This window comes from Lontra canadensis, unplaced genomic scaffold (genome assembly GCF_010015895.1).
Source record: "Lontra canadensis isolate GAN:19392208 unplaced genomic scaffold, GSC_riverotter_1.0 scaffold111, whole genome shotgun sequence".
Classification (NCBI taxonomy): Eukaryota; Metazoa; Chordata; class Mammalia; order Carnivora; family Mustelidae; genus Lontra; species Lontra canadensis.
The window spans coordinates 5481671-5508595 of NW_022631105.1; the positions used below are offsets into that span (position 1 = coordinate 5481671).

General features: G+C 47.8%; 1 protein-coding gene across 3 annotated transcripts; it reads right to left on the bottom strand.

Moving 5' to 3' along the window:
* On the bottom strand, positions 1-26583 carry NUB1 (negative regulator of ubiquitin like proteins 1). Of its 3 annotated transcripts, none has more exons than XM_032840285.1 (15): positions 26475-26583; positions 23276-23393; positions 20623-20811; positions 18441-18499; positions 17357-17427; positions 14307-14489; positions 14032-14123; positions 11975-12081; positions 6666-6852; positions 5863-5970; positions 4771-4923; positions 2685-2831; positions 1226-1321; positions 403-580; positions 1-238 (listed from the first exon to the last, which is right to left on the bottom strand). In XM_032840285.1, the coding sequence occupies exons 1-15, from the start codon at positions 26543-26545 to the stop codon at positions 60-62; spliced, it is 1938 nt and encodes a 645-aa protein (XP_032696176.1). In that variant the 5' UTR covers positions 26546-26583; the 3' UTR covers positions 1-59. The 3 variants fall into 3 exon arrangements, with proteins under 3 accessions (XP_032696176.1, XP_032696178.1, XP_032696177.1); XM_032840287.1 differs by lacking the exon at positions 26475-26583 and adding an exon at positions 26298-26320; XM_032840286.1 differs by having other exon boundaries at positions 60-238; positions 20623-20790.
* Positions 26584-26925: the final 342 nt, after the last annotated feature.

Genomic DNA, 26925 nt, shown 5'->3' on the forward strand with positions numbered 1-26925 from the left:
GACTTTTCATAATGATAGAATTTATAAGCAGAAACTCAGTACGTATTTCTGCTCATTATTCAGTTTTTCCTGGTTGCCGACTTTATGTTTTCTACATAGGATAAGTACTCTGCAATAATTATTTCTTCGTCTTCCAGAGTTGAGTCAAGGTAATCTTCTTCGTGTTCCGGAATATCTTCCAATATTTCATTGACGGCTTCTGTCTCCATATCTTCATCTGTTGAGGCACTAGAGGTACCTGCAACGGAGTAGTGTGGTCACAGCTGACGGGGGAGAGCAGAGGGAGGACACGCCACAGAACGACGGAGCTGACCCCCGTCCCCGGGGCCCTGGCCACACCCGTGGCCGCCCCCTGCTTAGCACACGGCCCGCCAGTCTACCAGCTCTGAGAGCCAGACCTACCTGCGGAGTCGGAAGGGGACGTGGACGGCGTGGAGGAAGCGTCTTCGGCCGCGAGCTGCAGGTCCGGAGGAAGACTCCCCCCATTGTGGGCCAGGGTCTGGGCCGCCAGCTGCACGTTCCCCCTGAACACTCTCAGGGCGGCGTCAGCCGCCACCGCGTCGAAGCCCATGTACACCAGCTAGGGGAGAACACGGGGCTGGGCTACACCGCGCCGACCCCCATCCAGCACTCCCAGCTGTCCCCTGGCCATGGAGAACAGCCTTCCAGGGAACACGCATCTCACCCCCGGCGTGCGCAAGGCACCGGCCTCCTGCCCCACCGCCCTGCAGCACAGCGTGTGCCCGCGCCGCCCGGGGAGGCATCGAGGAAGCTTGTGCCCAACACGCCCGAGCCCGGTCCTCGCAGAGAGGCAGCGGGCTTGTGGGCCGACGGGACGTGCTCCTCCCGGTGACTGGGGCCTTCAGAGAGGTGGTCCAACACACTTGGTGCGCCGGTCAGGGAGGGAAGTGGGGACAGAGCGCCACGGTGACCTCCTTTGAGGTCACTGGCAGGGACGCGCGCTGAAAGCAGCGGCAGTCGTGTCATGTACTGGGGCACACGAGAGGAGGAAAGTCTACAGAGAGAACTTCCAGCTGCTCTATCTCCTGCTCTCAAAGGAGAGCCCACCCGCTCCCCTCCCATCCATCGCCACGGCCGTGGGCCTGGCTGGCCTCCTAGGAGGGCCTGAGTCGCTCCTGGAGCCCAGTCCTGCCACCAGCCTTGTCACCCTAGGCGCTGCCCCCCGCAAGCTGTGGTGGAGGGCCGCAGGTATATCCTCGCTTACCTGCTCGATGTTTTCCTGGGAAGGACTTTCTTGATGGCTGCTGGTTTCAGGATCTGAATCATTTAACCACCACATCTGAGGATTACTGAGAAGAATCTAGAAACACACAGGAATTTACTCATCGCTCCCACCTGCTCACCGACTCCGTGCTGGGCAGACACGGCCACAGACACACCAGCAAGTCAAGGGCAGGACACTGTGGGGCAACGGGCAAAGGGCGCAAAGGAAGCAGAGAAAAGGGATCCCCCGAGCCCAGGTGGCAGGGGGATGCTGGCGTTCAAAGAAGGCTTCCTGCAAAGAGAACATCTGAGTTGAGGCCTGGGGAGGAACAAGACAACCAGGATAAAGGTCCCTTCTGAGGAAGCAGGAAGGGACCAGAGCCAGTGGGGGGCAGTGGGGGAAGGCAACCAAGAAAACAGCCCTTGTGTCAGCTCAGCCTCTGGGCCGACAGGTCATGCAGGGCGATAAAGGTTTCTCAGACCCTGCAGGGCTGACCCATGTCATTTCTCTTTGGAGAGTGTCATGAGCTAGATTTAAAATGTCAAGGAAAGCAGAGCTTTTTGACTGCTGATTTTCATACCACACAACACCTACTCTTTACCTTACAAACCCTCTGGAGAATGTCCCTTTAAATACTTCTAGACCGGTGGCATGTGTCACAGTGCGACTCGTGTAGTCAAGCCTACGGCACAGCCACATTACCCCCACCCCCAGTCAGAACTTCTTGCCTTTATATTGTTCCAACACACAAAGTTCTGAGGAATGGCCCGGCGGCCTTGAGAATAAAAGGCCAAGGCAGGGCAGGCTCCTCGCTGCAGGTAGGGTCCAGAGCAAGCTCCTCAGCAGGGCAGACAAGGGCACCCCTGCCCACCTGGCCCCAGCCCCAGCAGGCACAGCCCTGGCGGCTCCCCCCAGCTCCCAGCTTCCTTGTGCCACCCCTCCCCCCACTGCCCTGTGTCTGCCCGGAGAGGCACCCCGTTTGCCCGGCCCGCACGTGTGCTCCTCTACAGCTCAGCGTCCCCCCTGCCCCCCATGTGCCGTGCTCCCACGGTGGTCTGTCCTCCTCTGCATTCTGTCTCCCCAGTACTCTGTGTGCTCCCTGAGGCCAGCATGTGCAGACTGAACCAATAAATAAAATGATACTCAAACAGAACATTTTAATTAAAAGAAAACCATCCCACAACTTCCCTCACTATTCTCCACATCACTGCTAAACTCTCGGTGTTGCAAACGGAAACCTTACACATAGTTCTGCCCCCCCGGCCTCCACCACTCTGGCTCTGTCACTGGGTTCGAGAACAGGAGCCTGACCCTTAGATCCAAACTGGGACAGAGCAGAAAGGCCCAGGAAGCGGGACTGCACGCACCACGGAAGGACACTGGAGAGGACTGTAAGCGAGGAGGGGCCCCCTGGCCCGCAAGCAGGGGCGCTCGGGGCAGGCCGGGGGTGGGGGACTACCTTCAGGGCTTCATCCAGGTTCCCGCCGGCCTGATGCAGGGCCTGCTTGGCCGCGTGAGTGGAGTAGCCCATTCCTTTCAAAGAGTTGATACTCTCCAGCTGGCGTCTTTTCTTTTCTTTTTCCTCTTTCCTTATTTGGGCCAATTCCTTTAGGAAAACAGCAAAGTCACGGAACTGGAAACGGAGACTCTGTAAGAAGCCTGCTCGATCCACAGTCAGTAGGATTCTGGGGGTTGCCAGGCAAAGTGGAAAACAAAAGAAGGGGCTGAACTTCCCTCCGCACGGCTCCCCGAATCACCAGCAAGAGGGCTGTGAGGGCAGGGGGCCCGGCACTGCTCTTGGGGCAGGCCGGTGGGAGCCGGAGACCACCATCCGGGCTGGAGGGCAGTGCCTCCCGGTTGCCACCACCCAGCACCACAGCAGGCCACTGAGAACAGGGAGCTCATCACTGCCAGGCCAGAGAAGCGGACGGGCCCTCTTCCGGGGGTTGCAGAAGAGCTTCCTGCATGGCTGGGAGGGCTTCTTGGCCCCTGGTTAATTCCCAGGGATCTTGTTAACATGTGGAGTCAGGATGGGGGTTGGGGGACGGGGGGGGGCAGTGTCCTGGGTGATACCAAACCTGGAGATCTACCCACCCCACTCCAGGTACTTTCTAGGCTTTAAACCTCCAGAATGCTCAGTGTCAGGAGACAAAGGTCATCGAAGTCCACAGTTCTTGACCCTGAGCTCAGAAGTGCCTTCTGTTGCTGCAAGAGCCTGAGAAGGGCTACAGAGAGTTCTAGCCGCTTCTCTCCCATCCCAACCCCAATCAAGAGAGTTCAGAATTTAAGAACAAATCTCATTTAAAAAAAAAGATTTTGGGGGTGCCTGGTGGCTCAGTCACTTAAGTGTCTGACTCTTGATTTCAGCTCAGGTCATGGTTTCAGGGTCCCAATGCTCCGGCCCCCACGTCCCCACCCCGCCATTGCCATGCCCGCTCCACAGCCGCACAGGCCAGCGAGGTGACTCCACAGCACCTGCATTTTGACTTGGGAGTCACACCCGCCGCCGTGTGAGCTGCCTTTCCCCTGCCCCACCCTCTGCTTCCAATTTCAGTTCTTCCATTTAGAGTCCGGAAGAATCGTGCAGAACATTCACACACACAGAAAGGTGCTGTCGGCCAGCAGCCACGGGACTCAGGCTTCATCTCACCCAGATCTGACACGAAGTCGGAGCCTCAGAGCCCTGTGCCTTCAAGTACAGATGCCTAGCTCGCCCTCCTTTTAATCACGTAGAGACACGGGAGGAACATTTTTGTGATGTTTCCCTTTACACTAGAAACTGGGCGAAAAAAACAGACGGGGCAGAGGACGGGGGTGCCACACTGGGCTATGCAGCCAAGGTGGCGGCGGACACCTCTACGACTGGCGTTTACAGCTAGAAGGGACGGAGAAAATCCATCCCGACTCCTCAGAGAACAACAGTGGCCCCACTTCGCCGTACCCCATCATTAGCTCTGTCTGGAACTCAGCTCTTCTACTGTAAAATTAGCAATATTAGATACGGTAACATGCCCTCTGACTCCACAATCTCAAGTTTTTTTAATCTGTTCATCTGTAATTGTTTCGTAGGATTGTAGTTTTGTACGTTTGCTTTCGTACTGTTAATCGTTCCTGTGACCTGACTCACGTTTCTAGCTAAGGATGCCATCCCAAACTGTAACCGTGGCTCCACGGGAAAACAAAGCCCCCTCGAATATGGCCTCCAGAAATCTACCATGGTAAGGGGACAAGGAGAGAGGGGACATGCCCAGACAGGCCAACTGGATAATGTGCATGGGAGCTACGGCCACCACCACAGGGAATAAAACTAAGGAAACTGCACTGCCTGGAAATTAATGCAATTAAAAAGGACAAGTTTCTCCTTTCTTCCCAGTCTGAATAGAGAAGTATAAAGCGCCCCCTGTGATTAGAACTACCACAGAACAATCTTTCTCTTCCTTCATACCCAAGAGCTATAGCATTTTGCAAATAGGCTTACTATCGCCTCAAGTTTCACACCTACTCCAAGGCCGAGACCCAGTGTCGCCGAGACCACGCTAAGATACCTCTCTGCGGTTGGTGATGTGGGCTGCCGCGTGGTCCACGTTCCCGTCACAGGCCCTGAGGCCAAGCCGGGCTTCCTGGGCAGTAAACCCCAACTGCAACAGATTGTGAACTTTCGACGGATCGATATATAACTCTTTAAAGAGCTGGCGTGCCTACAGACGAGAGAAAAATACAAGAATCCTGTAACTTGAACAACATTAGAGCTTAACCCAAAGCTAAAACCCGGAAAGAATAAGCTTGTACCCGATATGAATTACGGTATGTCAGATTTTATTTTATTTTTTAATTTGACACAGAGGGAGAGCAAGGAACACAAGTAGAGGGAAAGGGAGAAGCAGGCTCCCCACTGAGCAGGGAGCCCGATCCCAGGGAGCCCCACTGAGCGGGGACCCCAGGATCATGACCTGAACCCAAGGCAGACGCTTAATGACAGCCACCCAGGCACCCCCGGTGTGTCAGATTTTAGGTAAACACTCTGAACTCTGCTTATTATCAACTAGCTAAAAAAGAATACAGACATCACTCTGCCCATGTGGCGTATGGTAATGTAACAGAAGGAAACAGGGTAAGTAGCCGCGATCTTTTCTGTTTCTGTAACAAAATCCCCTGAATCGGAGCTGTGCACGAGGCATTTCTCGCTGTCTCCTGCAACTGGGTGTAGCTAGGTGGTTAAGTCTAGGCCAGTGGCGTGTAGCAGGAGTGACAGCCCTAACCTCCAGTCCTTCCGGAGGGGGCCCTGCACTCGCTCTCTTGCCCCCTCTGCTGGCTGGAAGAGGACTGACAGGAGGGGCGGGGGCGGCTGCACACAGGCTGGGGAGCTGCTCCCCAGCTCCCCTCCTCACCGCCAGGTGAGGCACGGACACCGGCAGCCAGTTAAAGCCCCCGTCTTTCTGAGGTTTCCTCATGACAGCATCTCACCCGCACTCTAACAGATGCAAGTATGGTGCGGCGTGTGTGAGGCAGAGGGCACGGGGGCCAGATGTGTGTTCTCACTAGTCATGAACTACTGAGTTGATGAAATACTGAATATTTGGGGAAGGAAAAAAAGGCAGGTGACAATGGCTACAACTCTGGAATGTTCATTTTCTTACCTTGTTGAGATAGTCACGAGCCTCTTCGCCATTTCCACTGTGATAATTTCGGATACCTTGAAGCAAGTAAAGTCTTAAAAACAATACCTTCTCTTTCCCACAGTTCCCCTAAAATTATTGGGGGGAAAAAGGATAAAACTGTCTTATTTCTAATTACAGATCTGTAACATTCACACTTGTAATTCCCTTCATCTTTACAGGGGCAAAAGTGCACTCCTAAAACGTTTCTATCTTCATGTACCACTAAGGGCAAAAGTAAAGATCCCAGAGGACGAGGACATCCCCCGTCCCACCAGGAAGAAATGGTGCCAGGACTCCTGGGTGCCTGGTCCTTCCGGTCAGTAAGGAAGTAGACCAAAGTCCAAACCGGGGGTGCTTTATGTTGCCATGAGATTTCCAAGCCGAATTCTGATGACTTGTGGAAATCCCCTTAGAAAAATCCTTATTCGAATCACAGCTCTTGAGCTCTGACTCATTCGTGTCAAAGGCTACCATTCAAAATGTCTATTTTTTCTGCACTTAAATCTTCCATGAAACTCTAGTGAACACAGTCACCAGCTCTCTCGGCCGGGGTGACCATCGACGGGGTTCTAGGGCTGGACAACTTGGTCCTCCAGCTCCACCCCGCCCAGACCGAAGTTACAGCCCAACCTGCGTCACGTTCCGCCGTGAGAGGACCGCTGGACGAGCGCTGTGCACGCTACCGCATCACCTCTTCGCAACAGTCGGCATTTGTTATCAGGAATAAACTCAAATGGTAGAAACGGGCTCAGTAATACACAAAACAAATCAGAGTAACATACTTTTATGTGGACCAGTCTCTGGTGGTTTTCTCCATAACAATTCTTAAAGCATTTCTGAGCCAAGTTTAATTTCTTTTCCGCGTCGTCAAGGCATTCCAGCTGTTCCAGGCGGAAGTAGCACCACACGATGTCCAGCTGCAGCACGGCGTAGTTGTCCACGGTGTCCAGCAGCTCCCTGCAACACTCGCTGCGGGAGCGAGAGGAAAGGACGTCACAGGAGAGGAGCATTAAAAACCTTTTCGTGGATCGCTGCAAGTCTTTCCCAGGTTCTGCTGTATTCCCAAAGACCGACTGCTCCACAGCACAGACCCCAGTGTCTACGAAGGGAGCCGTATTCATCATCGGAATTCTCCCAATGGGAAAAGGCAGTTAGGGCTCAGGAATAACGGTCTAACACACACACACACACACACACACACACACACATCCCCTTGCTACGCTGGGAGTGAGGTTCAGCAGGGAGTGGAAAATTGACGTCACTGCGTCAGCAAACATGAGGTCAGCAAACATGAGGCGGCCATGGCTTAAAGCAAAGGTTTCCAGCCCTGACTGCAAATCAGAATGAGCTGCGAGTGAGGAATTTTCTTCTTTCTTTGGTCCACACTGGTGCTGGGACCCCATCTACATCAAACTGTAACAGAAGCCTCTGAAGACAGATCCTGGATGTTGTGTTCTGGAAATCTCCCCAGGTGACTCTAAGGTACAGCCAAAGTGGAGAACCAGTGCTTTAAAGACCCCCCCCCCAAAATCACCACTTGCTGTGAATGTCTCCCCTGATGAAAACAAGACATTCATGTGCAACCACAGTCAAGCAGGGAGGAAAATGAGAAAATGCCAGGCTCTAAATGCTTAGCTGAGCTGGGGGCCGGGTGCAGGCTGGATGCTACTCCACAGCCGTCCCCAGCCCCAGAGCAGGGGGACGACAAGATAAGGGAATGTTGGCAAAGATGGACATCAAACTTATTTATTCTGCTTTTAAAATGTGCTTTTTAGAAATTCATAACGCACCCCTAGACCTCAAGTCAGAACTTTGTCAACAAAAAAGGAAAACCTTCAGGACAAACTTGAAAGGTCTCCCCTGTTTGTTTTCGTGGGTATTCTATTAATGGGAAGATGGCTCTTGTACAAACTGCAGAATCCACATGCCCTCAAGCTTCCCCCCTTGCCAATCAAAATCCACATGGAAGAAATAAGGAAAAACCAAAGAAATGTGATGGTGTCGTTTACACTGTGAAGTGGGAGTCTCCTGAGTGCAGGAGAAATACACCAGAGTGGGCTTTTTAGTCATCTGTCCCATCTTTCGGTCATAGTGTCTGCTCTACAGAGAGGTCGTGTAAGGGGCCCACTATATTTTATACACGTGCCTGGGCAGGGGACACGGTCTCTGAACTGCCTGCTCAGCCTGAAAACTCTGTGGACTGTGGTCTGATCTCACATTCTAGACTCCTTTTCTAGGAGAGAAGACGATCCTGCTGTCCCTAAGAAAGCAGGGGACATTTTGTCACAGTTTTCGAGCCCCTACCTGTGCGTGTGGGGCTCATTCACGCTTAATACGCATGCAGAGCAAGGCAAAAACTGCCTCATTTCAGGTAAAAATAGAACCACGTGTGCAAGCTCAGCTCCGAAGGGACTACCGGGCAGCCTGAGCAACAAGCATGGGTCTCAGGCTAGCGAAGGACATGTTGTTCTTTTCATTTCAAAAACACTTTCTCTTCAGGTAGAGGCCTATATAAAAGGGATCACGAAATCAACACTTCAGAGTTAATAATTTTGAAACTATTAGGCCTATATTTGAACCTGATCATGTCACTCAGAAAAAAAATGTTAAAGCCCTGTATAAAACTGTACCTTAGATTATAATTTTATTACTACTACCTTGGCCTATGGTTTTAGTAGCTTTCACACTCAAGGATCAGTAAGTTTTCATGTTAAAAACATTAATTAAAATAAATAAGCAACATTAATTTAAGTAAAGCCTACTCAGTCTACCTTTAGAAAAATTAAATCCCATTTGAGCTGAAGTCAGTTAATTAACAGAAATGTATTCTATTTGCCTTATGATTTTAAAATTTTTACGTAAAATAAAGGGATCGGTTTCAGGAAAGGCGAACTAAGCTTATGTATCTCCATTTTTTTTTCAGAAAAGGTTGACTAAAGTCATTTTCAATCACTGGCTTGAAGGAGTTGGATCACAGTCCACCTCGGTGGTGCTTTTCCTATTTCTTGTCCTGGGGGCTCACTGCGGTTCTTTTATCTGGGGGTTTATAGTTTTTAACCAACTGGGGAAAATTCTGGCTATTATTTCTTAAGATTCCGCAGGGGAGCCCAGCTGCCTCCTTTTCAGGGACTACAATGATCCACATATCGGGTCACCTGAAACCGCCTTATCACCTCGGGACGTTGTGTCCGTCTATCTTTGCTCAGTTTCCTGTTGGAGCATTTCTACTGCCCCGTCTTCGCACGAACCCATCTTTTCTTCGGTGCCGTCCAGTCCGCACCGAAGCCCACCCAGGGGGCTGCGCTTGGCGTCTCCGCGGTGCCGGTGCGGCTCTCCGGTGGGCGTTCCACGTCTATCCAACACGCCCCGTCCTTCCTCTACCTTCCGGAACATACGGAATTCGGTTACAGCAACCGTGTCAATGCCCCAGCCGACGGATTCTATCTTCCATCTTCCGTGCCACTTCCGGGTCTGTTTCCATTCTTTACCACGGGTTGTATTTCCCTGCATCTTTGCATGACCATTAACTTTTCACCGGTGGCTGTTGCCGTGTTGTGATAAATACTACTTTGTCTGGGATGCAGGTGATCCTTTTAGGGCTTGTTTTTAAGCTTTGTCAGGTGGGACCACAGCAGCCTTCAGAGATGATCTTGCCCTACTGAGGAGCCAACACCCTTCTGAAATCTCCCTGGGACGCCCACGATCAATCAGAAAGTCTGTCACTGTGGTTCTGGCTCTGATCGTCGCCATTATTCTTGGCCTTCTGAGTGCTAAAGATTGCTCTCTGCACCTCTCGGGTGCTGACCTCCCCTACCTGGGGTGGTTTCCTCACATGCAAGAGAATACTCCAAGGAGACCTTTTGAAGCTCTGGGACCTGCTCCCCCAGGCTGCTCTCCCCTCGCCCGCTGCGGCCTCCCTGGATTCCCAGCTCCATTTCTGCAGCTCCGGGGAGAGCAGGAGGCCCCGTCTGGCTTTCTCATCCCTGCACTGCAGTCGACTGGCTCCCGAGGCAGCCCCAAGAAACAGTCCCAGGGCTCCCCTCGCTTGTTCCCCCGCCTTAGGGATCGCTGTCCTATACACCAGAAAACTGAGGTGTTTGCACACTTTGCCCAAATTTTCAGTTGTCTGAGGTGAGAGGATATGTGGTCCCTCTTGATCCCTCTTGGCCAAAGCAGAACTCCCACTTTACATTGTAAACAGGGAAAGAAAGGACGCTTGGTCATATACTACACACCAGTCCCCAAGATGCAGAACGAAGTCCTGTGAGACCTGCCAGCTTACCTGGAGGTGGGAAAGGAAACAGAACTGAAGTCTCTTCCACCCTCATCCCTGACCTGCGCCCGCGCCGATCACCTCCACCGAGAGGAAGCGCTCTCACTAAAATGATGCTTTTAAGTCAGCCTGACTAAGGAGAGCTTCAGGGGAAAAGTGTCATTCTTTAAGGAGGCACTGACAACCGTGACTGGGTTACTGTATCTATGACTTACTGAACATGGTAACGTACTGTGAACGGAAGACAGAGTCATTTTTATTTAGGGCTTCCTGGAGACCTGAAAATTATTTCGAGGATTTGTCTGGGATAAGGTTGAGAAAGGCTCACAGAGACAAATCAAAACTAACCACGTCTCAGTAACTGCTGAGGGAGGGACACCTCAGCGGCTCAGTCAGGTAAAGTGCTCAGGGAATGATCTCAGGGTCCCAGGATCGAGCCCAGCATCAGGCTCCCTGCTCTCTGCCACACCCCTACTTGTGTGCTCACTCTCTGTGTCAAATAAATAAAATCTTAAAAAAAATACATAGGAATTCACTATACCTATCTTTATTTTTATATATGTTTGAAATTTTCCATAATAAAAAATTACAATTATGGAAGGAAATGAAAAATGCGTCTGCATTTGACGGACCTAACTTCGAGCCTGCGCCGTGTACAGCTGAAGAGAAAGAAGGCAGCACAGAGGCAGGGACAAAGAGGTGGAGTAAGAAAACCCGAGAGGAACCAAGCCCTTGTTTCAGATTGGCCACCTCTTGCCAAATATCCTTTTTTTTTTTTTTTTTTTTTTTGCTTAAGTTAGTTTAAATTGGGGTTTGTTCACTTAAAACCCAAGGGTGCTTGCTGCTAATATGCTTGGCAAGCTATAAACATTTGTATTTATCCACTTCAAGTGTACAGTAGATCTTGGGGTTTCATCAAAATGGAAAAGAAAATAATCCTAAAGTTGTTAACTTTTTAAATACCAAGGCTACTTTTCAAGCTCCTCTGCCAGGATTATAGTCTCTTGGCACCATTTCCCTCAAGAGGAATCAGGAGCCCCTGGGAACTGCTGACTCCTGGTCTGGGATGAGTCTGGAACACCTTTGGACACCAGCCACCACTGGGATCGGGTCCAAAAGATGCAGCACAGGACCCACGTGTTGGGCACAAATGGTCAATTTAAGCACTGAGGTCTGAAAAACGTCAAATGTGTTAAAATCTGAGTTCATATTGATACTTAAAAAAAAGAAAAGAAAAAAAAAAAGGAAAGAAAAACCTCACTGGTGATATCCTCTTCGGGGAATTCAAGGGAAGCACCTCATTTATTCTGAAAACAGGAAAGTAAGAAGAAAGAACCAAGCATTTTATTCTTCCTTTACAAACTATACCTCATTGTAACCACAGAGCCAGTGAGGAAAAATACTTCTTTTCGGAAGAATCCCAGCAATAAATGCAGAAGAAAAGAGAAGGTGTCACTGTGTGCAGCCCCTAATGAAGCAACGGACTTGGGAATGAGCACCAACACCTGCACCGAAGCCGCCGGGACCAGCTGATGGGAGACGGCGGGATGGACCGCGCAGGCACAGACACAGCTGCCACGGGCGGGCCATCCAAACAGAACAAGTGCGTGTTGATGAGGTTCCTAACAGGGAAGAGATGAGCAATCTGAAGGGATAAAATAATTCACAAACTGGTCTACACCGCAACTACTCTCTTCACATTCACGACTGTCTTGGGCGGAAAGCTGAAGCCGGACGCGTGCGGGCAGAGAGACGGCGCTGGGTAGAACCTGGACTATCTTCCTTAAGGCGGGTACCACCAAGTACAAAAGTGCCTACCAGAAATATTTGTCAGCATCCAGCAGACACGGCAAGGCTATTCCATATTCTTTTCTTTTCAGGAAAGCTCTGCCCTTCTCATGATATCCCATAGCTAACATAAGCGCCTAGAAAAAAATATGGAATTAAAAAAAAAAACATTTAACTGTAATAAAACAAATTATATGAAAAGCATATCAAGTCTAGAGAAGTCAAGGAAAGATTTTTTAAAAACCCAAGATCACAACTCAATCCAAAAGCCAAAATTAAGAAAAACATAATCAAAGCTTCATTTCATTTCAATCCTGAGATCAAGCACTCAATTTAACGTGGCTGACAGGGTCATAACCCGCACCTGTCTCTCTCCATCAGTTTATTCCAGTATCTGCTGATTTAGATCTATTTCTAGTGTTCAGTAAGACTGAACAAATAAACAAGCAGCCAGTAATGCTTGTATCCCTTCGAAAAAAAGCATTCATGAGGCACCTGGGGGGCTCAGTCAGTTAAGCACCTGACTCTTGGTTTCAGCTAAGGTCTTGATCTCAGGATCATAAAACCGAGCATTGAACTCCACAATGGAGCCTGCTTGGGATTCTCTCTCTCTCTGCCCTTTCCCCTGCTCATGCGCTCTTTAAAAAAAAAAAAAAAAAAGGCATTCATTTCACTTTCTAGTTTTCGGGTTTTAAAGATTTGAGAGAGAGAGGGAGAGAGAAAGAGAGCACGTGCGCACGCACCAGCAGGGGATGGACGGAGGGAGAGGGAGAAGCAGGCTCCCCACTGAGCAGGGAGTGGGGGGGAAGGGGGGGACATGAACACACTCACACAAACATGGCTCGATCCTAGGACCCTGGGATCATGACCTGAACCAAAGGGAGATGTTTAATGGACTGAGGCACCCAGCTGCCCCTCACTTTCTAATTTTAATCAAGTTTTTTTCTGAAGTATCTATCAACTCCAGTATTCCTAAAACAATTTCTAAAAGGCAATCCATGGGTGCCTGGCTGGCTCAGTCAGTAGAGGGTGCTGTTCTCGATTTTGTGGCTCTGAGTTCAAGCCCCACATTGGGCACAGAGCTTACTTGAAAAAAAGAAAGGGCAATCCAAAAATGTTTTTAAATTCATTAATATTTAAATTTGAATTTTCATACAATTCAGCTTTGTAAAGGTTTCCCAAAAAGTCTGGATATCTTTTTTTTTAAAGATTTTTAAAAATTAAATCACACCCAACATGGGGCTCAAACTTACAACCGTGAGATCGAGTCACACACTCCACTGACTGAGGCAGCCAGGTGCCCCTGGATATCATCATTTAATGTAAGAGAGTTGTGGGCAAATAATTACCAACATTTTAAAAATAAACAAGCATCAATCCACTGATAGCTACCAAGTTCTTATTAAAACTTAACTTTAATCCTTCATTTTCAACCATATAAGTCATGGAGTGAAGCCTACTCTAACTTGTCCTTTAAAGACAGAACAATTAAAATGGACTTGACCCACAGTCATTATATCTCTTCATTATCGGAAGCTACTGGACCAGCTCAGATACTGACCTCTGGGTCCCAGCTGTAGAATGCCCCTGCAAAGACCCCCTGCGATGTGTTCAAAGATAAAACCACCTCCTGCCTATTCCAAATTACTGGAAAGGCAGGGGAGAGATGGCAGAATCACCTGTCCGGCTTTTTCCCAAATTACACGCCCCTCCTCCTGCCCCCAGCTCCCTATTCTGGTCTATCCCTTAGAGGACATGCCCTCTGGTAAAAAACAAAAACAAAAACAAAACACCCAAACCAGCACTGCCACGGGGAGCTGCCTGTGCGGAAGGCAGTGGATCACGTCACCTGGGAACATTCACCCCTGCTGCGGGACATGCCACCGAGCCATTCTGTTCTACGGCACTGAACGTCACAGGCTGAGTTGGGGGACGCAGGTGCGTGTCACAGGCTTCCATCCTGTTTAGAAGCTCCCGTGGAAAACGGTTTCTAGTCCTTTATGACAGTCCAAGACAAAACAGCTAGAAAACCACTTCTGTTCTGACAACAAATCAAGGCTTCAGCCGTAAACTTCTATAGTACTTACCTTTCTTTCTGACGGAGGAATTCTGATTGATCTGCCCGTCTGGTTGGCTATGTCTAAATACGGTGTGGTTTCTGGATCCACCACCATCTCAGCTGCAATAGAACCGAAAGGAAGTCCGTTAATCCCACACCAGAACGCAGTAACGGGACATTAGAGGAGTATGAGACTGCGGGGAAGAAAAGTCCCTGCGAACTGTGACCACGGAGCCCCCGGCCTCCCCACCCCGCATCCCCTCCCAGCCTAGAGGGAAAGAGCGCGCCCAGAGCTCTGCGCACCTCTCTCTGCCAGTATCTCCAGGCCTCTCTTGGTCCTCTGGATCCTTTTTTCCTTGAGCTCAGCTTCATTTTGCTCTTCCTCCTCAACCTGGAAGTGTTTCCTCACATCCTCTTCGGACTGTTTGAGTTCAAGCACCATGGCTTTCACGTTGTGCGTCACGCCTTGTTCCTCAAGGGTTTTCCCTGTAAAAGTCAGAAATGCCTCTCACGAAAAGAGCCAAAAACACACTGTGTACTGGTGACGGTCCATTCTGTTCAATGGAACTCTTTTTTTTTTTTTTAAGGTTTTTATTTATTTATTTGACAGACAGAGATCACAAGTAGGCAGAGAGGCAGGCAGAGAGAGAGGAGGAAGCAGGCTCCCCGCTGAGCAGAGAGCCTGACGTGGGGCTCGATCCCAGGACCCCGGGATCATGACCTGAGCCGAAGGCAGAGGCTTTAACCCACTGAGCCACCCAGGCGCCCGTGTTCAATGGAACTCTTAAAGCCGCACTAGTACTCGTGAGCCACCACGCCCCAGGCTCGGTGAGCACAGCCGATGTCTGGCTGCATAATTCTGTCACTGGTAAGCGGAGGGTAATATCCATGCCCTCCAACTGGAGAAATAATACCCCCAGCTCCCAGCAACAGGTGAGAAGGCACAGTGCAGCGGAGAACTGTGAGGGGGAGCACACTGTGGCAGCTAAAAGCAAACCTCTCGGGTTCTTCTGAACGTTGTGGTCCTGGGTAAAGCACTTAACACCCAGGGCCTTACACATAAAATGGGAAAAAGACTGTGTCAGACAGTGATGAAACAGAATGAAAGTATATTCACCAAATCAAAAGTTGGTTCTGTGAAAAATTAATAGAATACACAAAACCAACAAAAATTAAGTCAAAGATGCAAATAAACCACTAAAATGAAGAATAAACACAGATGCATATAGATTTTAAAATAATGAAATAGGGGTGCCTGGGGGGCTCAGTGGGTTAAGCCTCTGCCTTCGGCTCGAGTCATGGCCTCAGGGTCCTGGGATCGGCCCCCCATCGGGCTCTCTGCTCAGCAGGGAGCCTACTTCCCCCTCTCTCTCTGCCGCCTCTCTGCCTACTTGTGGTCTCTGTCAAATAAATAAAATCTTTTTTAAAAATGAGATACTATAAACTATAAGTATATAAATTGGAATATTTTTCTGGGAAACTCCATTAAACTTTTTTTCCTTGAGAAACTTGACAAACATTCTAACATTTATGAAGAAAAATAAAGATACACCAAAGGCCAAGTCACCTCGATAAAGAAGGGCCAAGAACAGAACTCATCTTACTAGATTTTAAAACTACAACAAAACCACAATCATAAAAAAAACTCTATAGGTGAAGGTGGTCAAAAGGCAGAAACTTCCAGTTACAAAATCCTGGAATGTAACACACAGCACGTGACTGCAGTTAATAATACTATATTGTATATTTTAACATAGCTAGGAAGTAAAATCTTAAAAGTTCTCATCACAAGAAAAAAAAAAGTTTCACTATATGAGCTGACATTACTGTGTGCCCTCCACAATTTATACAAACACTGAATCATTATGTTGTGTACCTGAAACTAATGTTCTCTGTCCATGATATCCCAATTAAAAAAACCTTTAGGGTTCTGGTCTAGGAATAAACCTACAGGTAAACGGAAAGGATGGGAAGTGCAGAAAAAGACTTCTAATAAAGGAGGCACCATGGGTCAGTGTGGCAAAGGCAAGTCTAGCAGGGGATATTAGAGAAGCTGGATCCTTCGCCTCTACTCATATATAAAGGGGGCTGTGGACAGACTGCAGACCTCAGCCAGGTTAGGCTAATTAATACACGAAAACGTAGAAGACCGTGAGGCCCTGGGCTTGGGGAAAGACCTGATTTAAACACAAAGGATATAAGGTGGACATTGACGGCTCTGATAACAATGAAATCGAGGGTTTCCGCCCAGTGAAGAAATACCAGGAACAGAAGTGTCACAGAGAGGAGAGGACAGTGAAAAGCTACCCATGACACTGGAAACAGACGATGGGGAATGGCCGGCAGAGAAGGCAGGCTAGGGCCGTGTGCAGGCTGCGTTCCACCAAGCTAGGATGTGAACCTGACTCTGTAAGCCCTAAGAGCCTCCTGCAAGCTAGCTGTAGTGCCTACCTCAGCGGCTGCAACAGCTAGCTGGTCTCCCAAGGCCATTCATGCCTCCTTCAAGTCCATTCCCCTCCTGCACCCACAGGAATGTTTAAAACCAAAATCTATCAGGTCACCCCCCAGCATCTGTGGCTTCCAGCCTCTCTTGAGAGGAACCTTCTAATACTGCATGAGTTCACAGAGCCCAGGTTTTTCTACACAACAGCACTACGGCCATCGTGGGCCAAGTAAGTCTCTGTCGTGGGAGCTGTCCTGTGCTGTGTGATGGTTCCGCAGCATCCCTGGTCTTGACTCCCTGAGTGACAGGAGCATAAGCCTCCATCCCCACCCCACAACCAAGTCATGATAACCAAAAATGTCTCCACATCTTGCCAAAAGTCCCCGGTGGCAAAACTGCCCCCGGTTGAGAACCACTGCTATAACTTTTTCACTGTGGCCTCTGTGGGGCCCTCCATCCTTAAAGAGCACTGCCCTCTCCCCAACTTTCTACACTCAACCTTACCAAACCTTTTTCAACTGCTCAAATTCACATCAGGGGGCCCCAGATATGAGGCTCTCTCAATCAGAACATGCCCCACTGCCTTCACTCAGCTTCAGCCCTTCTGCCTTGGAGAGAACTTACTGGAACCCCCATTTCACTCCGAGCACACCTATACTCCCGTTCTGTAACATTTCCTCAGGAATGCAACGAGCGCCTTTTCTCCCCACCAGCACAGAACACACAGTAAATACCGATTAGAAGGGTTGTTTCCTGCTTTATGTTTCTATTTTAATCAGTTCTACAGTAACCTGTTTTAGAGTATATATACAGTAAAGCCATCAGAAATTTGTGAATAGATAAACAGTGAGAAAAAAGACGCAGTCCTTGTACTAACACGACAGAAAATCTGCACTTTGCCATGACATACCGAGTTGAAGCTGTTTCTTGTTTATGACAATTTTGATGTAATTTTCTTGAAATCCAAAGGTTTCAGCAATTCTGTAAAATAAACCGGTACGGGCTGCAGGTAATCAATTTATTATTATCCGATAAATGGAGTTAATCATGACCACTATTTTATACATTTCCCTTAGGAACGCCCAGTATTTCGATGTCCCGCCTCCCAAACACCACTTCACAATAAAGCCAGCTTTCTACACCGTTACTCGAAACTGTGTAAGACACAATGTTCTTTCTTCAACTATCTGCTTTACTACTTGTTTCCTCATCAAGTGGAGACCACGCGTGGGGAACGTGTATCTCAAGAGGATGGCCCTCGCCGAGTGTCTGGAGAAAATCCATTCTCTAGGCTCCTGCAGTCTCCTAGGAGAAGCCCATAACAGAGGCTTATTCCAGACAATCTACTCCTGTGCGCTGAATGAATGATGCTTCCTGAATCCGTCCTAACAGCCCTCAAGTTGACCAAAGAAAATGAGAAAATCAGCTTCAGAACCAGAGCTTCAGAACCAGAGCCGGCTAGTGCTGGAGGTACTCAAAACACTTATCATTTAAAAATACAGACGTGGATGACATAACCAAACGGGTCTCAAGAGTAAGACTGTCACCAGTACGTGACAGTTATGTTTTCTTTTTACAGATGGGCCAACAGCCTGAATGTGGCTAAAACACTTTGCTGAATGTCACAGCAAGTGATGAACGCACTAAGAAATGAAATTCAAAACTAATGATCTGATGATTATCTCTATTTATGTCATTCACTCACTATTCAAGCACCTTATCACATACCTGTTAGCTGGGAGGCACAGAGCTCCCGCCGGTCTCAAGTTATACCAGGAAATGAAGGCAAATGGTGCCAGTCTTGAGTTCTTGCTCTGCTCTTAACTGCCAGTGTGAGCCTGATCGCGTTCTGCAGTGGCCACGCCTCAATTTTCCTTTCCACTAAGTGAGGAGAATGGTCCCTGCCCAGCTGTCTAACAGGAATGTCAAAGGACCCCACGAGCCAGTGCAGGAGGGCCGAGAGCAGCTGCGGCTCCGGGCAGCCAGATACTTACTTCGACCTCAGTTCTCTGCCAGTGATGTGCAGCCGCGTCTCCAACAGGTTTTTCCTATCCTATTTTAAAAAAGGCAAATAAAAGAAACTGTACAGAAGAACTCCATGGAAGTAACTGTCTGCTGTGCGAACTACGTCAGTCAGGGAAAGACAAATACAGTATGATTTCGCTCATATGTGGAATTTAAGAAACAAAACAGAAGATCTTAGGGGAAGGGAAGGGAAAATACAACATGATAAAAACAGAGAGGGGGGTGAACCCTAAGAGACTCTTAACTCCAGGGAAAAAACAGGGTTGCTGGAGGGGAGGTGGGTCGGGGGATGGGGTAACTACTGGGGGATGGGCACGAAGGAGGGCACGTGATGTGATGAGCACGGGGTGTTATATGCAACTGATGAATCATGAAATTCTACCCCTGAAACTAATAATACACTATATGTTAACTAAACTGAATTTAAATTAAAAATTTTTTAAAAAGAAAGAAAATGTACTTCGGCGTGACACTTTGTGGTGCTATTACTCCGTCTAGAAAATCAGGAAGGTTGGTATCAATGTTAGGGACTGAAATGAGGCACACCGGGCGGAGAAGCTACCGCACACGACCTGGCATGTGCTGACCCTGTGACCTAGCAGCCCTCAAGGGGGTAGAAGTGTGTACCCCAGGAAGGGCGTCACCCTCTGGGGGAAAGCAAGACGTTCAGAGGGGTTTGTGATGTGTCTTCACTCACGGAAGCTGGCCTACAGGACACAAGGGCCCAGCCCACCACCTCGGCACCACAGCCACCCTCAGGGAACCGTGCCCACTGAGCAGGGAGTGGACAGAGAAGCCATCTTGGAACCTCTTCATTCCCCCCTGGTTGGGCTCGGGAGGAAAAAGCAACATCACTACGAAAGCCTAGGAGACCATGCAAACCTGCTCAGATTCCACACTTGCCAGCCAGCTTTCTGACTGGTGGTCTGGCTTCCCAGGTGCTGCATACTAGCAAAGAGGCCTATATTCATATATTACCCTTTGAATTCATGAATGGGCATCCTGAGGTAGACACATACATAATTTTCTCTTTCTCATACAGTTCTATATTTTTCTTAGACATTGTTTCAAGTTTTAATGAGATAAAATTTACATTTCATAAAGCTCACCTGTTTAAAATATGAGTCAGTGGTTTCCATTATTATAAAGTTACACAACCATGATCAAATTTCAGAACTTTTTCATCATCCTCTCCAAGAAATACCATATTTTGTGCCCCCTATTCTCTCCCTTTATCCCCCAGGCCCCAGGCAACCATTAATCTCATCTCGGTCTCTATGGATTTACTCATTCTAGACGTTTCGTACAAATGGAACTATACAGCACGTGGCGCTGGTGTCTGGCTTCCTTCATAACGTTTCTGTGGTTCCGCCACATTGATGATGCGTCAGCACTCTACTCCTCTTCATGGCTGAAGGATGTTCCAGCGTGTGGCCACAGTGCATTTATCTGCTCCACCACTGAGGGACACTTGGGCTGTGTCCACCTTCTGGCTAGGAAGAGCTAGACAGAGCTCTTTTGTGAACAGAGCTATAAGAATTCATGAACAAAGCTTCTGCACAGACACGGTTTTCATTTCTCTTAGAGTGAAACTGCTGGGTCCTGTGGGAGCTCTGACACACATATTTATATATTTTCATATCTTCTGAAAATGATTAACACTGATCAGTGCTCAGAGGCCAGCAACCTTTGGGTACCCTGCCCCAATGCCATTTCTGGACTTGAACTACTGAGGACGTGGCCCTGACAGGAGGTGGCCCTGCTCGAGCACTCAGCTGACTACCCTGTAGCCTCCACCAGCACAGAAAAAAGGGAGACATCCTTCCTGATGTGTCCTACTGTGCACAGTCTGGGAAAACCGGAAGTACTCTTTTAAGTCCCCATTATTCTAAATGCTCATTCAAACTCTAGAAAAGGTAAGCATGTGATGTGTGGCTTTGTGAAGTTTGGGAGGCCTAAGAGGAACAAACTTACACTGTAAATGTTCCAGTTTAAAAATCCAAAAATTAACTCTGAAATTGATAAACATTCAGCATGCGAAGTTACTTAAAAGAACTTTTCACTTTGGATTGTAGCTTTAAAAAAAAATTATAATTTATCACTAAGTCAACAAAGCATTGCTACACGTACTCCTTTGGGAAAATCACTCACTTTTCTTAGCCGTGGAGGCAAAAAGACCTCAATTGTAGCAATTCCTGTTGTTTTATAATTTTCATTTCCTGTGCCACGCTCGATTGCTTTGCAACGTATTTCTTCGATTATCTTCTCTACTTCATTTTCACAACATTCTAGCCTGTCAGAGTACTTCTTAGAAAGGTCCTGTGAAGCAAAATCAGAAAAGAGATCAACGTAGTGCCAACTCAAAAAAGGGGCATGGTACAGAACAGCTTATGAAGGACTCTAAGGCAATGAGGCGCCTGGGTGGCTCAGTGGGTTAAGCCTCTGCCTTTGGCTCAGGTCATGATCTCAGGGTCCTGGGATTGAGCCCCACATCGGGCTCCCTGCTCAGCGGGGAGTTAGGAAGGAAGTTATGAAGGAAGCCAGACACCAGCACCTGCTTCCCCCTCTCTGCCTGCCTCTCTGCCTACTTGTGATCTCTCTCTCTCTGTTAATAAATAAAATCTTCAAAAAAAAAAAAAAAAAGAAAAAAGAAAAGAAAAGAAAAGAAAAGAAACTGCTGACTGGTGGTCAGCCCATCGGAGGGAAATCCAGATGGGCTTGGCATCTAGAGAGATACAGAGGCTAGAAAGGATCCAGGGAAAAATAAAAACAAAGAAGAGGAAAACAGACCAAACAGAAGATGTGAAAATAACTGGGATTGTTCTAGGGGTAAAGGAAAAGTGGGCCATGACTTATGTCACTGTAATGCATTATAAATTACTTTAAGGAACAATGGAGTGATCAACTCCATGGGAGGAGACCAAAAGAAAAAAAAAAAAAACACAAAGAAGACATTCTCATTTTTCTAACTTGTGAGAACAAGTCAAATTAGACTTAAATAACTTTCTTTCTTTCTTTGACAGGGAAAGACACAGCAAGAGAGTGAACATAAGCAGGGGGAATGGGAGAGGGAGAAGCAGGCTTCTGCTGAGCAGGCAGCCCGATGTGGGGTTTGATCCCAGGACCCTGGGATCATGACCTGAGCCGAAGGCAGACGCCTAACGACTGAGCCATCCAGGCGCCCTTTAAATAACTTTCTTAACAAAAAATTCTCAATCGCTGGTACTGGTTGTAAAATCAATTCGCTAGAACAACTCAACAGAACTCAGAAGAATGCTATACTTATAATCATAGTTTGTGATGAAGGACACAGATGAAAATCTAGGTGAAGAGGCACATAGGTGGGTCTGGGAGGGTCCTGAGTGCAGGAGCTTCTATCCCTGAGGGTCAGGGCGTGCCACCCTCTCAGCACATGGGTTTGTCTGCCAGTCTGGAAGCTCCCTGAAACCCATAATTTAAGGGCTTTTAAGAGCTCCATTACAGTGGGCATGACTGATTACATCAATAGTCTCCGGTGATTAACTCAATGCTAGCCCTCTCCTCTCCCCAAGGTTGAAAAGTAGGCTGAGAATCTAATCCTTTTTTTCCTTTTTTTCAAGATTCTATTTACTTGTTTGAGAGAGAGCAGAGCATGAATGGGGGGAGGGGCAGAGGGAGAGGCAGACTCTGTACTGAGCAGGGAGCTCAAGGCAGGGCTCCATCCTAGGACCCTAAGGTCATGACCTGAGCTGAAGGCAGACGCTTAACCAACTGAGCCACCCAGGCCCCCTAAAAGTCTCATCTTCTAATTGAAGTTTGGTCTTTTTGGCCACCAGCCCCATCCTGAAGGTATTACCAAGAGTTGCCTCATTAGAACAAAAGATGCTCCTATCCCCCTTACCACTGGGAATATTCCAAGTGTTTTAGGAGCTCCGTGTCAGGTATTGGGGATGAAGACCAAATAGTTCTCTTACTATGCCATACGTAGCTTTGGAGCCAAGGGACTGTAACAAGTAAATTCAGAAAAAAGGTCACAAGATGGGTTGCAAAAAATAAAAAGTGAGGCCTGTCAGGAACGGGAAAGACAGGAAAGAAAACTCTTCCCTCCCAAGCACATCACTGTGTCACTGCACTGGATAATGTGATGCCCTTGTGACAATCTTTAGTTCCTGATAAACAATCCATCATTTATCTCAGGATACTTGGACAGAGAAAGCAAAGAAGTACATGCTATACTCCAATATAAAAGATTTCTGTCAAAAATGATTAACGTTTTTGTCTGAAAAAGCAGGCAAACTTCAATTTCTAGAACCCTCACTCCATGTAAAATAATGTCATTTCTGATGTTGCCATAAAAAATTGAGATGGAAGTATTAGAAAAGTGTTTTGGACAAATGAACAGATAGCCATAGTATAAAAAAAGCTGGGGGATGGGAGCCATTGTTTTATAGCAAACCACAATAGCAAGGAGAACAGAGAACCAACCAGCTGTTCCCCATGAACACATAATACACGCCCTTAGTGCCATTAGTAGTGCGCACCAGTAGGGTAAAATCAGTTCCCAAGTTACTAATTTCATGTAACACTGTGAAGGTATTAAAAATAGTATGTGCCCAGGAAATTAGAGACCATTCTCATATGAATAAAATCTTACTAAACAAAAATAAGTCTGTCAATTCTAAAGTGGGCACCCACTTATCACTAATACTTTTGGTTACGCCAAAAATTTACACAGTTAAACCTGGAAATTTCCGGGGATTTCAGAATCTTATTTACCAAGGAGACTTACAACGCTGCTATTTATTTATGTCTTGAAAGAAAATACCTTCAATGCCAAACCGCCTTCTTTATTTTCATCTGTATATGGAGGTTTCCAAAGTTGAATTCTGTCTTCCCTTAAGAACTGGGTCAATTTTGCTTGGAGATATTTCTTTTGCGCCATTCTTGAAAGCAAAACAGTACATAAACAAAACTCCACACTATATTTCAAAGCATTTCATAACTTACCAAACAGGCTGATGCGGTCAATGTGGTAAGAAGAGCTCCCCTCCACACCTCCCTCTCCTGTTTAATCTAAATCACTTTTTTTTTTTTTAAGATTTTATTTATTTGACAGAGAGAGAGTGCACAAGCAGGGGGAGCAGCAGGCAGAGGGAGAGGGAGAAGCAGTCTCTCCACTGAGCAGGGAGCTCAACGTGGGGCTTGACCCCAAGACCCTGGAATCATGACCTGAGTTGAAGGGAGACGCTTAACTTACTGAGCTACCCAGATGCCCCTCTAAATTACTTTTAGATTAGGGTTTTAACTAGCTCTAAATGTCTCTAAAATATACACATTCTATACATATGCTAAAATACACTATATATAGTTACACATTACATGTTACATAAATATGTATTTCAAAGTTGCTAAAATGTAGCAAGGTTTATTATACTTTTCTGTTTCTTAAACTATTATTCTCTGAATTAAGAGAAAAGATCAAATGAGAGAAAGATGAGTCCTTAAAGCTGTTAACTTTCATAAACAATTCAACATACATACATAACTCTCTTATATTTGTATTTTGGTGAGTTTAGCATAAAGATCAACCACCTTGGTAGGGTAAACATAAAAGCTGGCTGGAACCATGAATTATCAATATTCTCTATATCTGAATTTTTAAAATTAAAAGGTTTTGCTAGAAAAGTTTTATATAGTTTGCAATAAGCACACAATAGCAGATCTATGTACTATTCAAATCTAACACTAGTTGGATCATCACTTTACAGCTGAAAACACCCAGGCCCCAGCACTGTAAAATGACTCAGCCAAAGTCACAAAGCTAGGCAGTGCCATACCTAGCACGGGGATTTCCGCCTACAACACAGGACTTTGCGTTTTGTCCCACAATCCTTTGCTGCCTGTCTGGCCTGTGTATGTAACTAGTCTCTCCCAAAGAAGCCCCTGGCAGCAAAGGAGTTGGGTCTACTCATCCCTCACTAGCATTGCAGTTCAAAGAGGTAGGGAAGGCTGCTGGAGATGTCAAACTGCCAAATCAGAGGAGTTAGAAAAGTAAAAGGGCAATTAGCTTCTAAATGATGAAGACAAGTTCTACAGAGTGAAAAATAGATCTAAGGGTTAACATAACCTTGATACGTAACTTTCTCTTTTTCTTTATAGAGCCTGCAGTATTCCACACCCCCAAAACCCAGTTCGCCTAATTTTAAAATCAAGTTTGTTAACTTCAGTGTATTCCATAAGTGAGTATTTTATTTTATTTAAGCGATTTTATTTATTTATTTGACAGACAGAGATCACAAGTAGGCAGAGAGGCAGGCAGAGAGAGAGAGAGGGAAGCAGGCTCCCTGCTGAGCAGAGAGCCCGATGTGGGGCTCGATCCCAGGACCCTGAGATCATGACCAGCCGAAGGCAGAAGCTTAGCCCACTGAGCCACCCCAGCGCCCCCATAAATGACTATTTTAAAAGAAAGTTCTAATCTATTTCATATCAGTCTGGGGAGAGAAAGATGGTCATTAGGGCAGGGAGGAGGAAAGGGTGTAAGGAACAAACACGTCAAGAGGAGGCTGCTGTGCACCCAGGTGACCCACGAGAAAACACCCTAGAGATCTTCAACCACTAACAAACTGCTGCTCACATAGAAAAGCACGAAACACAAATAACTCACACAACCACTATACACAGTTCCCTACTCACAAATCTTCATGAATTCTGGATAAAATACCAACGGGGAGGATGATCGTTTCATGGGCTTCTTATGCATGAACTCAAGCTCTTTGTAAGGTCTAAAGGTCTTATGCATGAACTCAAGCTCTTTGTAAGGTCTAAAGGCCCAAAGGGTTTCACAAATGCACACTCTACCCACTGACCAAATCAACTGGAGATGACCAGATGCAGGTCCATAGGCATGAGACAATGTTTAAAAAAGAATCTGGAGCGCCTGGGCGGCTCAGTGGGTTAAAGCCTCTGCCTTCCACTCAGGTCATGATCTCAGGGTCCTGTGATGGAGCCCCACATTGGGCTCTCTGCTCAGCAGGGAGCCTGCTTCCTCCTCTCTCTCTCTCTCTCTGCCTGCCTCTCTGACTACTTGTGATTTCTGTCAAATAAATTTAAAAAAGAATCTTAAAAAAAAGATTAATCTGCTGTTTTGAAACTTACAAAAATGTCGGTTATAAGCAGAATAAAAAGAGGATACATACTTGAAATCAAATCAAAAGCAGAAAGTTTAATAAACCAGTTTCCAGTTTTAACTGGAGAACTGAAAGTTTCATTATGCATGCCACACAATGTTTCATATTACAGCCAAAAAAGCAGTCATGTATGTCAATTATTTCTCAATAAAACGGGGGTGGGGTGGGGAACGGGAGGCGGGAGGAAGCCCAGAAATTCATTAATATTACCGCTCCAAACTGAAAGTGAAACGTTATCAACTACGCCTTTAAAATTTTCGCTTTCACTTCTGTAATGAATCGATCTACGGGGACCTTTACCCAGAGCTTTTCAAATATATATATATACACGCGCATATTCAAAATACACTGTCTTTTCTCTTAAGCGAAGTAGTAAAAGATTCTCGTATTAAAAAATAAGAGTAAGGGAAGGAGATGACAAATGCGGAACGAGATCATCAGAGAAACGCAGCATCAACCACATTTTCTCATTAAATAGCAAAGAAAACCTAGCTTTGACTGCAAATGTGAATCCCAACTGACATATCTGGAATAGCAGTGTTAGCATTCAAGCTTTTTGTCCCGCTAATGAGGTCTACTTAGTGAGCACGTCTCTTCCTCGGCCTCCCCCAGAACAACTCCACAGAAACCCCCACCACCCGGGCCCAGCCCAGCGCAGACCTAGGGCCGCGCGAACCGTCGGCGCGTCCCCAAGCCCCAGGCAGCCTCTGCGCTCGCCGCCCACCGCCCGCCGCTGTGGCCGCGCCCCGTCCCGGGAAGGGGATGCGTCGGGGTCGTGCCGGGAACCGGGGCACCAGACAGCGCCGGGGACCGGACGCTCCGCCGCCGCCTCCTCACCTGCGCCACCACCGCGCCCGCCGCGACCCGCCGAGTGCCCGGATGCGGCAGCGGCCGCCGTTTATTTTCATTCCGGGTGAGGCTGGCCCCGCCCCCGCCGCTGCGGCCGCCACACCCCACCTCGCGCGGCCAGTTAGTGGGCGGGGTTAGAGGGTGGGTCGAAGGAACGTGTTGTGGGCGGGGCTAACATGGGGCGGGGGCTGATGACGGGATGGGCTGGGCTAAGGCGGGGCGGGGCGGGGTGGAGCCGGGTGGAGGGCGAGGGGGCAGGGCCTACGGGAGGCCTCCAGCCCGGGATTCGGCCGGGGCTGGGGAGATTCCCCGGCCGCCCCTGCGGGGCGGGACCTCAGGCCCGGCCCAGTTTGCTCGACTTCCGAGGGAATTGCCCCCGGCTTCATTTCTCCGAAAGCATTGAGAAAAGCCCGCGGACCTTCTGGGAAGAACCCTTTCC

Excerpts from the sequence above, each read along its gene's own strand:
- NUB1 (XM_032840285.1), bottom strand. The coding sequence starts at position 26,545 with ATGAAAATAAACGGCGGCCGCTGCCGCATCCGGGCACTCGGCGGGTCG. Across the intron at positions 20,812-23,275 it reads AAGGCGGTTTGGCATTGAAG|TTTTCTGATTTTGCTTCACA; the intron begins GTATTTTCTTTC and ends TACGTTGATCTC. Across the intron at positions 2,832-4,770 it reads ACATCACCAACCGCAGAGAG|GAATTGGCCCAAATAAGGAA; the intron begins GTATCTTAGCGT and ends GTTTTCCTAAAG.